General features: G+C 36.2%; 1 protein-coding gene across 8 annotated transcripts; it reads right to left on the reverse strand.

Moving 5' to 3' along the window:
* Positions 1-181: 181 nt before the first annotated feature.
* LOC104117547 (protein WHAT'S THIS FACTOR 9, mitochondrial) lies at positions 182-10,064 on the reverse strand. Of its 8 annotated transcripts, none has more exons than XR_001973499.3 (4): positions 9,425-10,064; positions 3,698-3,866; positions 1,774-3,575; positions 182-681 (listed from the first exon to the last, which is right to left on the reverse strand). XR_001973499.3 is itself a non-coding variant. In XM_009628612.4 (2 exons), the coding sequence occupies exon 2, from the start codon at positions 3,496-3,498 to the stop codon at positions 2,284-2,286; it is 1,215 nt and encodes a 404-aa protein (XP_009626907.1). In that variant the 5' UTR covers positions 3,499-3,866; positions 9,425-10,064; the 3' UTR covers positions 1,572-2,283. The 8 variants fall into 8 exon arrangements, 1 of the variants encoding a protein (XP_009626907.1); XR_011414290.1 differs by having other exon boundaries at positions 1,774-1,994; positions 2,121-3,866; XR_001973498.3 differs by having other exon boundaries at positions 1,774-3,866; positions 9,431-10,064.
* Positions 10,065-12,471: the final 2,407 nt, after the last annotated feature.

Below are 12,471 nucleotides of genomic sequence, written 5' to 3' on the forward strand. Positions count from 1 at the left end.
TTTAATTGGTTACTGAAAATTGATTCTTTTTTTAATGATTGCGCTGTTGAATCATCCATTATTATAGCCTCAAAGTCAATTCTGCAAAAAAAAAAAAGTATAAGATCTTTAACAGTCAGTCTTGCACAAGTAATGTGAAGTCAATTGGCACCCAGGGGAATTATTCACAAATCAACAGATTCTTTAAAGAGATACTGTTCATTCCACCATGGAAATAAAACAAATCAAACTGCAAAGTTGATGCCTTTTACAAATGTACATTTTCAAGCCTAATAATTGAAGTTATAACCTGTAGAAAATAGACCCATAATTGAGAGTAGGTAAAACCTGGTGTGACAATTTTACTTCAGTAGCATAGAGGCTTATCAGAGAAAATGTAGCTAACTTGAAAAGAAAAAGCACACACCTAACGCAATGGAAATGTTGAGTGCTAGGAAAATGGAATAGGAATTGAGAAAGCTGCCAGAAAGTGAAAACGAACAGCCAGATTGTAGGTTCCGACTCATGAAAACTCAAGATTCAAGATTTACTGAATACAGCTCTCTGTTTTAAATGGTATCCAGAAATGTCCTTGGCATAAATACAAAAAATATGGGTGGATACGAATGCCATCGACATGTCACCCAGGGAGGAGGAGCAACGGCATGGGCAAGGCTATCTGCTATCCTCCGGCCTGCAAAACTAATAAGGAATATACTGTTTGTAATCTGCAACTAGGTTTGTAATTGTCCCTCTTGGTTGTTAGAAATGCACGGAACAATAAATTGATGGTAATCTAGTCCCACTCATTTCTGATTACAGATGGTAATCCAAAGATGATATATTATCTAACCTATCTAGTCTTTAAGCAGCTGGAAAAGCTAACACGTAAAAGCCAGAGACAATAACTCATACATACAAGTGAAACAATACTGCTTTTTAAGCATCAAAACTCAATCCATGTTCTCTAGTTACTCATTTTTAAAACGAGTGCCAAAAGGAAATGGTTTCTCTTGAAATGTGCTCCTCTTCTTCTTGCTCCTCTACTCCCTTGAGGTAATCAGAAATGATACAACCAGATTGCAGAATTATGACAATCTCCAAAATCAGAATTGTAAAGTAAGAAGCATGCATAGTTTCAGAGCAACATTTGCGCAGTTATTTAAGACTTTGAAATCAACAAAATCACTGAAAGTTCTTACATCAGTTTAAGGCCTTGTATGGGAGTGCAGTAACTTTTAGATAAGTAGTTTTTCCAACACTGCTATTACACTTTAATAAGTGTAGGGTACACTATTTGTAGAGCACTTCAATTGTCTAAGAAGGAAAGACTTTAGAAACTTTTGTCTAAATATAAAAATGTATCATTCCTTTTGTAACAAACTAAAAACGATAGTGCATCACATAAATTGAGACAGGCGGTATTTCATTTTGGTTTCCAAAATAATTTTGTGTCTCAAACATTCTAAATTTTATGGTGTCCATTTCAGGGACATCTTAAAAGTTTCTTTTTCCACATGTGCCCAGATTCATTCATGAGACCTGAAAGTCAAAATTAATGAGACAGATAAATGATATATCTTGGAGATAACTTGATGACAACACAGAAAAGAATAAATGATTATCATGGAGAGAACTTGATGACAACATTGACATAAACTATCACATATACTGTCTCATAGCATTCTCAAAGAACAACATGAGCATAGTATCTAACAGAATCTCAAAGCCTTCATCCAGCCTTTAGAAACTAAAATCTGATAAATCTACTTGTTAAAGATAAACAATCCTTACCATTATATTATGACACCACCGAGTCAGTCGCTGCAAGAGTTCCAGCTGAATTCTTCTTAGAGAACAAAAGACTGTCAAACATATCTTTGAGACACACCCAAGGGCACTCCACAGGTGGTTCTCTGAAACGATGCTCATGAAGGGAGTAATCCACACTCTCACCTCAACTTTCAATTGCATTTGTTAATTTTCTTTCATCTTGATCTAAAAATGGCTGTCTTCTTTGACCTGTTCTGAGTAACTAAGATGAGGACCATATCATAAGCAAGACTAGGGAGAACTTCCTCAACATTATAAAGAACTTCTTCGCAAATTCAGATCAGAAAATGAGAATCGCAAAGTTACACGTAATCACATCTCAGCTTGTAATTACAGAACTTAAAAGACCTCTATCTGATCTATTCGTATTCTGAAAGCATATCCAATACAGTTCCACAGGTTTCTGAGAACTTCAAATAGTGTGCCAATCACATCTCAGCTTATAACATTAAATTCTTGAAGGACCTTAATCTACTTTGCTTCATGTTCTAAAAGCATATCAGAATCTGAGACTATACCAGAGTTATATCTAGTTCCACAGGTTTCACCAACAAAACTACTTGTCAGTGACTCCTCTTCTACGCCTTGGTTAGTATCTCTATATAACCCCCTACTACGATCTAGAAAACCTTGCTTCATCATGTTCGCAAATTTCTCCCTTATGTGAACAAGGGGATGCTTCTCAATCAGTTGATCGCGATTATAAGCCTCTCTAAGGACGACAGTCTGAGTGTCACCCTTCATAGAAATGTAAAAAATCCCAGGATGCCGCTCAAAGACCTTTGTGAACTTCTGAGGCAATTCAAATGGCTTGCGGAGATTGCTAACGTTTCTCCTCTCTGTTTTCTTTTGTAAGATGAGGTGCAGAAGCTCGTTAAACACTCCAACAATTCTCTTCTCTGACACATCTGTCCTTGGGTCCAAATGAGAGGCATCCACATAAGGAGAAGTATAAGGCAGCTTTTGCCATTCCTCCAACCATTCCATGCATTTTCTCTTTAACCCGAAACCCCGGGTGAATCCAATAGGAAACATCAAGGTCCCATTTCCCCTTGTAGAATTTGCCTCCAAATGGGAAACAGCTAATTTGTGATCCCATGCTAAAAGCTTAAGACCAACACGACCATCGGGAAGGTCCACCAAATTAAACAGCTCAGGATGTTTTATAACCAATGAACTACCACAATCATGTGGCAAGCCTAAATCCCATTTTAGTTGATCAACTGTCTGAAGAGGAAGCATCCTCTCCTTGGTCATCATCAAAAGCTTTCTCAGCCTACTAACAATATCCGTGCTGCACTCGCGGAGAACATTAACTTCTTCATGATGAAACTCTAGGGTCTCAGGAGTTAATTTGAACCACGGAACAGGAGTGCCAGCACTATCACGACAAGAAAATTCCTCAAAAATATTTGGGTATCGCCTAAGGAAAGTGGAGATTTTCAATTCATGAGGGAGCCCAAGCTGCCCACGCTTGGTTGTGAGATGGTAAATAGGAAGACCAGAACTGGATTGTGAGGCAATGATGGAAACTAGTGTAGATCCCGCCTTTAGTTCTCTGCCTCCAGCTACTACACTGTCCAAGACACTATCTTTAACCCATTTTAGCTTTACATTCACAAGAGTACGCTTCTGATGGTAATTCAATATCGAGACAATGCAACCTTCTTCTACCCTCCTTAGCATTTCAGTAAAGGCTATCTTTCTCTTGTCCACTCAAGTTATGCTTAAATCTTGTATATAAATGTAGAAGATTCTACCATCTGGAGAACAGATTAAAGAAACTAAGGTCCAAAACCCAGAATGAAACAAAGGCCCTTAAAGAGCTCTCATCAATATGGAAAAGATCTAAGGCTTATTTTCAAGTCCGATTGCTCCTCCTCACCTTTCTTTGGAGTGCTTAGACAAATTCTGGATATGGAGTTGCCAGACGCTGGAAGTAGTACAATCAGATGACTGACCACTCAACCGCGAAATAACCTGAAAGGCTGGAACTTCCCAAGTGAAAGAAAAGATTTTGTTCCATAGCCTTTTTTTCCCCTCCAAAAGTCAATCTGAAGTGAAGACAAAACAAGGAGCACTTAGTCAAATATTAATTATGCTTAATAAAAAGAAGAATAGAAGCAGATTAAACTAATAGAATTCCACCAAATTGAAAGAAACCAACCAAATGTCATTTTCTTGTTAATATCAATGCTAATTAATGTCACTAGCAATTTTTCTCAGGCATCTTGGCTTTACTGCGTTAGTGAGAACTATACTGTGCTGAGAGGGTGCAAACTGGATATGACCTACTAGGAAAACCATATAGTTGTCTGCTTGTACTACTTCCAGCGTTTTAAGAGGTGTAAATATTTTTAGAAAAAATAGGGATAGCACTATTATATTTGTGAGTTTCGAAAAATAAAAATATTGTGTCAAATACGTAAAATTTTTAGTCATCTCACTAAATAATTAGTGTTCATTTCCTATTTAAGAGTTTCATAAGATATATACTTCAAAGATATTTATTCTCTTTTTTAATCAAAGGTTTGAATATAGATTTCAAAAAAAATAATTATACTCTTTTTTAAAATTCATAAAAACAAATACATAATAACTTTTCATTTATAGTTTTAATTTATCTTATAATAATTATATTTTAATATGGGATATACTTCATATTTATAATAATTATATTGTAACGTGGGAATTATTTCATATGGTATATTGTATAGGATTTTCATAGTATAGGGGAAGTGTTTGATTTTGAAATACAGGGAGTGTGTCTGAAACTACAGAAGTATTTAGTGTAATTAAAACTCTATTTATTTATGTAATGCTTTTCGGGCTGTCCCGTCTCTAACAGACGGATACTTGATCTGGCCAAAGTGAAAGATAGCACAGAAATATGCCCTAGATCTATTGCCTCGTGCAGACATGCTTGATTCTCGTCCTTTGGCCACTCCTCTTACTAGTCGTACCGAGCTTCCCAAGTTGGATGTCACTTCCCTCTCTGATCCCACCTATTTCATTCTTCTATTGAGTCGGCTAACTGTAACTATAAGCGTGCTAGTTCTTCTCCTTCTTGTATAGCTGCGACGTAACGACATTTCTTCGTTGGGTTCAAGGTCAGTTGCACTTACGCTTCTTCCCTTGATTCTCTCCTCTTGTGGACTTTGGTAATCCCTTTCTTGAGGAGCTGTCATGTGACTGAAACGGGTAGGTAGGTGTAAATGGGTTGTGGGGTTGGGGGAATGGTGGTGTGGGGAGGGGAAGTGGATGTATTAGTGTAGCTAAATTTTCTTTTTCTGCTCTGTTTCTTTTATATTTCCAGCATTTATATGTATCTCAGTATCTGCACTGTCTTTAGGAGATGGAAATTACATCCTTAATTTTATTAGTATATTGTAATTCAACTATAGTCTTATAATAAGAAGATTTTAAAATCCTCCTCTGTCAACATAAATATGCTACCCGAAATGAATTCAACTTAAAGAGCCAAGTTAAGACTATTACCTTTAGTACTCCCTCTGTTGACACTTTTATCAATGTATGGCATAGTTTGCTTGACACGAAATTTAAGAAAGGAAAATTTTTGCCACTTGTAGTTTTAAATATGCCAAAACACTTGGGTGTCTATAAAAGCTTCTTGTTAAGGTAAACTAAATTTACATTAATTATTTCTAGATATAAAAGATGTCATTCTTTTCAGCAAACACATAATATGGAAAAGGTGCCACCAAGACTTAAAGTAAATTCTTCAGAGTGATATTTAGACTGCTTATGTTGTATGCGATGGAGTGTTGGCCAATTAAGAACTATCATGTCTAGAAGTTGAAAGTAGTGCAAATGAGAATGTTGAGGTGGATGTGTGGGCATACTAGGAGAGACAGGATCATGAATAAAAATATTCGGGACAAGGTAGGGTAGCTCTCGTGGAGGATAAGCTGCGAGAAGTGAGGCTGAGATGGTAGGGGCATGTGAGGAAGAGATGCCCGGATGCCCTAGTAAGGAGGTGCGTGAGGTTGCACATGGTGAGTCCATCGAGGGGAAGAGAAAGGCCTAAGAAGTATTAATGAGAGGTGATTAGGCATGATATGATACATTTTCAGATTACTGATGACATGACCCTTAATAGGAGGTTGTGGAGGTCGAAGATTAGGGTAGAAGGTTAGTAGGTAGTAAAGCATATTTCCCTTATATACTGGTAGCTTTAGTATTACTCTAGTTGTGGCTTATTCTTGGATTCATATAATTACATGATATTGCTTTTGTTTCGGTTGTTAATATCCTGCTATTACTTATGTTTCCTTTCCATGACTTGTTCATTTTTTATAGTGCATTTCTTTACTGCTGATATTGTGCTTACCTAAGCTAAGGGTCTATAGGAAACAGATTCTCTACCTGTACAAGATAGTAGTAAGGTCTACGTACACACTAACCTTCCCTGACCCCATTTGTAAGTATATATTGGGTATATTATTATTGTTGTTGTATACTTAGGTATAGATGTACCTCATAAGGGGTGCATATGTAAGAATTTCATAATATAGGGGATAAGTGTTTGATTTTAAAATATAGGAATATATCCAAAACTAAGTCATGCCATATGGGTGTTTCAAATAGATAAATAAATAAATAGTTCAAGGTCATTCATAGTATATTTGCTTTGGTTTTTTCTTAGAATGAAAGTAAACCAACTATTACATTATTTGTGTGCATATACAATCAAACCAAATCAAGTAAAGTTTGTTTCTTCTTCGATTTCTGTAAGGCCCCATAAAATTTCGCCAAGGAATTTAAGGTTTTGTGGTGCCAAAGTAGACTACGGCACAAACTTTTTGGGTTGAAAAATGCATTGAGGAGTTTGTGAAAATTTTGGCAGAAGAAGGCAATTATGCGGTCTGTTTCGCGACTGCATATTTATCGCGGAGTTGAGCAGAAAATTTGTTGAATTTTGAAGGTCATTTTGTGGTCCATTATGCGATCGCAAATCCGTTTCGCGGTTCGCACTTCCGTCGCAAATTTAGCATGAAGAATTTCGAAGAGTGATTCTACGGTCCATTTCGCGGCCGCATAACTGGTCTCGGACCGCAGACCTGTCCAGACCAACCTAGTTTTTGGGATTGTTTTTGCGGGCCACATACTTGTTCTGCGATCCATTGTGCGATCGCAGAGTTGAGTTCGGAGGGTCCATTTTCTATTTTTATAACCCGACCCCATTTCTTATAAAACGACTTTGGGGTAGGGATGGGCGTCGGTCGGTTCGGTCGGTTATTATGAAAGTACGGTTCGGTTTATCGGTTTTCGGTTTTGTAATATTAATAACCAAATCAAACCAAAGTATTTACGGTTCAGTGCAGTTTTTTCAAGGTTCGGCTCGGTTATTTCCGGTTTAGTTTTTCGGTTATTAATGGTTCAAGATTTTGATTAATACAGCAAGTTGCTGAAACATGTTGGTTGCTTTTCTGATGGAGTTTTCAGTACAGGTTAAAACCAGAAACTGGGGTTGTTACCACTCAATGGAACAACTTTATGAAAATGTACTATCATGATAATGATAGCACATACGATATACGAGGAATCGTTACAATGTTTATTCAGGCGAAATTGGATTAATAGCAGAACTGACGGGTTCAAATTCATAATAGAAAGCATGATATATAAGAAAACATCTGAATAGCAGCAAATTGTAGTGCATTTACGCAGAGAGCAGAACTATATATGCCCAATTGACTTATATTATATGACAAAGTACAAAATACCCGTGCAAACCGAGATCCTTTTGATCGTCCAAGTAAACTGTCACCAGTAAACAGACTAAAATCATAATTATAATACAAAAACTAAAAAATGGTTGCTATATTAAATTATGTTAACTGTAGTTTCTCACTAGAGTTGTTACCACACATCAATCCTTGAGGTATGAGGTTCGAACTTCACTAGCCTGTTTGGGTATGAGTCCAAAATTTCAGTTTTTTGGTTTAACCGAAAATCAAAACACCAAAATCGTAAACCGCACCGAAAACCGGAATTTAATAATTTAAAAACCGCACACCGACCGAATAACCGTTTAAACCGAAACCGAAAAATCGAAATTCACGGTTCGACCGATTTTTTCGGTTCGGCCGGTATTATGTCCACCCCTACTTTGGGGTTATTTTGGCCGGGTTAAACACATATTTTAGAGAGAGAGGAGTACTTTAGAGAGAGAGGAAAGAGCCCAAGTGCATTGATCATTAATCCCTGCCCCAGTCTTGAAGATTCAAGGGAATCATTCACTAGACCATCATCTACCCGGATAAGACCTTGTCCTAAAACCTTTGTACAACTGTTATAGGTTTAATTAGGTTATGGAGCTGGAGATAGGCCATGCATGTGACATTAGGTGGTAGTAGGTGGGGTTGTTAAATTATTTTGAGCAGTTTCTTGTTGAAATTGGTTGAGGGAGGAAGGGATTACCATTGTGACATTATTTAAAAAGGGATTGATTTATTGATTTTAAGGGGTCGCCACTTGAAATTATTTATTTCCGGTGTTCCAAGTGAAGACCGGGTAAGGAATTCTATTAACCCGGCTGAAGGTCTAAGGCACTCTCGGATTCCGTGGTTTTAGCACGACCGTTTAACAATTATACGTGGCATAGTTCATCCGGATTATTACATGTTTTTATGGAATTGCATTTTCATTTCCACCTTATACCGCCTTTAATTACATATTTTAATGAATTATGGAATTTATTTTGATCAAGTCACGTTGTCGCGCACTTGTTGTTTGTACGCGTCGAAAATCATGCCACGCGTACATACCCATGATTTAATGACCTGTTTATTGTTATTTGAAATTGAAAGATCAAGTCGCATAAATGCGCACTTGAATTTTGGAATTAAGTATCGCAGTTATGCTACGAGAACCGTACCCATAATCATGATGATTGATTATTTTACGTGCCTAAAAGCATGCTAGTGATTATGAGTTATTTTTCTAAACTAATTTGAGATTGTTGTAAGGTCATAAATTATGGAAGTTGTTGTGGAGAAATGATGTGACTTAATTATTAAGCTAATGGGCCAAGATATGGAGGTGACTGGCATCATTCAATATGAAAGAAGTGAGCCTGCTTGTGCTTATTCTATTTAAGGAAGTGGGCCAAATTTTCTTTATCTTCTCGTTGAAAATTATTTCAAGCAGCCCCCATTACTATACTAAACTTAGGCCCAAAATCCATTGAGCACTATAATGTTACTCTTAAAGCCTAAGCATTCACCTCAGTGAAGCCTACTGCAGGATATCAAAGATCTAGTCTAACCAGTAAACTTATTGCAACGTGATTTCAACTCAACAGTACTCGAGCAACAATCAAAAGAGTAAATCTCCTCAAATAAAATTTCTACAAAGAAATCAATAGTCAAGCAACAATCAAAAGTGTAAATCTCCTCAAATAAAATTTCTACAAAGAAAAGAGAAAAGACTTAGACTTTTACAGCAACGCATTAATTCGTTAACATGTACTAAACAAAACAAAGAACATCCAAAAATATATTCAACAGAATTATCTCACGAAGAATAACATGAATTCATTTGAGCAATGCACAAAATAAGATTAAAATGCTAGGATTAGAAAACGAACCCTTACATTGGCCGAATCCAAACTTTAAACTTCTATAACTCAATAATCGAGCCGAGGATAAGGACCACGCCTGAAAACCAATGACGGCGACCTCAAACGAAAGCTAACACGCCAAACCCAAAAGGAATCGCGAACGATCGAGCTAGCGAAGAACAGAAAAATAGATTATGCCCGTTTGTGGTTCTTTCTTGTGGTATTTTCGGGTTGGTTTATAGCTGGTTTTTGGGGCTGTTTTTGGTTGATTTTTGTGGCTGATTTTGCTGAGTTTTGGGGCTGTTTTTCAGCAGTTTCGCAGCTGGTTTTGCTGCTCTTTGGGCTGGATTTTGGTCCCCTTTTCAGCTCGATTTTGGTCTGATTTCGCAGCTGGTTTTGCTGCGTTTTGGGGGTTCTTTTAAGGTGGAAGGGAGATGGTTTTGGGGGCTGATTTGAGGTCGTTTTTGGGAGAAAACAGTGGTGTTTTGGTGGAGGAGGGATAGTGTTTAACAGGGGAAGAAGGTGTTCTTTTACATTTGCTTATTTTGGTGGTTTGGTGGAGCTTTTATGGATGAAACAATGGTGGAGAAAGCTACTGCAATTTTGTTCGGAGAAGGAGATAGCTGCGCTTTTTTTTTTTTTTTTTGCCAACTACTGCGCCTCTTTTCCTTTTTTATAGGCCGTTTGGTTAACATTATTTTTGGGCCAAAACTGACAGTGCTTTTAGTTAAGTTGTTTGGTTTTAGACTATATTTTGAGAAGCTGAAAAAAAAAATAATTTATCTCAAAATAAGCTGATTTTAAAAGTTTGACCAAATAGGTTATAAGTCGCTAGGGTTTCTATATTTTTTCCTCCCCTTTCTTTTACCTCAAACTAGTAAAACTGGACCATGCTTGGTGCAGTCATAAAAAACCTCATTGAATTTTATAAAATAATTAAGTAGTTTTTACATACGTATTAAAATAACCAACGTAGGCTTTTGCAAAAATTAATTATGAGTATATCTTTTATTTTTCAAAAATAATGTAAAGCTTTTGTTTCCTCGAACGTATTGGAAATGTTTATAGACATTAACACCTGAAAGTTCCTTTTCTTGATGTTACTAGAGTTAAATTCTTCTAACTTGCATTTCATGTTACCAGCATTTTGAACTTGGGAAGTTGGGAAGGTATGTAGTACTACTTAATTTATTGAGAATGTAATAATTTTTTGAATTGGTCCTTGAGTTGATGAGTTACAAGTTTATTAAATTGTTGCTTACTTTCTGTTTTAATGTTTAATTACTTGCTCATGTCTTACGTCTTTTAAAGAAACCCTTAGCGTTCTAGTGTAAGCATGAAAATGCAATACACTTTAGCACTCAAAACAGTAGATCGAAATTACACACAAGTTCGAGATAGAAAATGTTGAGATCTAACAAAAATTGAGCCTAGATAATATTTTCTCGTGATCTAATAAAAAATGAAACTGAGTTAGTCTATAAGTAGGATCTCTTTTGGATCAGCCATATGCTTGGCTTAATTTTTGAACATGCTAACTTTGCGTGAATTTATTTAGATTTTGGTGACTGAATTATGGATCTTGAATTTATAGGGATCAATCTCGCTCAATATTAGCATTAAAAGATGAACCGCATGTGATTTTTATCAGTCGACTCAACAGTTTAGATAATAGACTCGTCAAGCTTTGAATCTCCAAGCCTAACTCCAGGACCTGGACCAGCATGAGGTCTCAAACACACCCCACACGCAAAAAGGCAGCGTCAATGTTGATCAAAATACTTAACACTTATTTCTTGTATGATTTGCTCACTATAAAAATCATATAAGGACTGATATACATCTTTCGAAAAACTTTTTGTATTGGCTAATAAATTTGATATTAGATACAAATATCAATATATGAATTCTCCAATTTACATGTGGCAGTTAAGTTCCTCTTGCAAATTACAATGGACAGTTATGTGCTAAGGTCAACATTTATATAATAGTCAGTCATCAATTGAAAATGAATAATATAGTGATAAATTGTGATTATTTTTTATCAGTCTAATTTACTTCGCACCTTTAGTTCAATGAGAAAATAAGTCAAAGACTACATGATCAAACCTACGGTTGCTTCATCTTAGAGAAAGAATCATAGATATGTGTCATTAGATGGTTCCTCGTATATCATCTCTAATAAAAGTATGTAAGACTTCCGGCACTGCAAGATGTATAGAACATGCTTCTAAGAAAATTTGTGTGTTACACCAGTAAAAATCATTAGGAAAAAAATGAATCGGGATTAATATAGGAACAGTTAAGATATATGACAAAAATAATGTTTCCAAACTACTTGTATACGGTCAAAATCAAGCTTGCCCTTTATATGATTAATTGAGACTCGAATATGATAGATCAAGGTTAAACCTCGTATAATATCAAGCTATGATGCGAAGTTAGGATTGCCGAGCTCGTGACTCAGAAACCGACCAAGATCAAGATCGGCCAAGATCGAGATCGAGCCAAAAAATAAAAAAGCCGTTATATCCGCAATTAGGGGGAGAATCTCGGCGGAAATCCCGGCGCATATCAAGGAGAGACCAATTAATTAATCTATTATGGTATTCCTTATGTATTTTTAATTATATCCAAAATAGGACTTTCCTACTATATAAAGGGTTGTCTGATCATTTGTAGGGGAGATCCATACAATAAAAAGCAATATACTATCTTATTTAAGCTCTCAATACCTTGCTACTCTATTCATACTTTAGCAGAGTTTTCACTCGGTTGGAGAGTAATCTAACTCGAAAGCCAAAGCTAATTGATCCGTTTGGTTTGTATTTATTTATTTTACAGTTAATTTTGATATTCATTAATATATTTTCTCGATTTGTACCAAGTTATTTTACGTATCCTTAGAACCGCGTATAAATTCAATTGTTATTCATTTTTCGGGTAAACAGTTTGGTGCCCACCGTGGGGCTAAGGATAATAGTGGTTGTTTGATACAAATCTCTTAAAAACACACTTTTTTACACTTGCTCTTGGAAGTATCTTTGATTTCAGGCTAAAAATGACGAACTCTC

The sequence above is a fragment of the Nicotiana tomentosiformis genome, chromosome 2 (assembly GCF_000390325.3).
Source record: "Nicotiana tomentosiformis chromosome 2, ASM39032v3, whole genome shotgun sequence".
NCBI lineage: Eukaryota > Viridiplantae > Streptophyta > Magnoliopsida > Solanales > Solanaceae > Nicotiana > Nicotiana tomentosiformis.

Bases quoted from the DNA above. Each gene is read 5' to 3' on its own strand.
- LOC104117547 (XM_009628612.4), bottom strand. From the start codon at position 3,498: ATGCTAAGGAGGGTAGAAGAAGGTTGCATTGTCTCGATATTGAATTAC.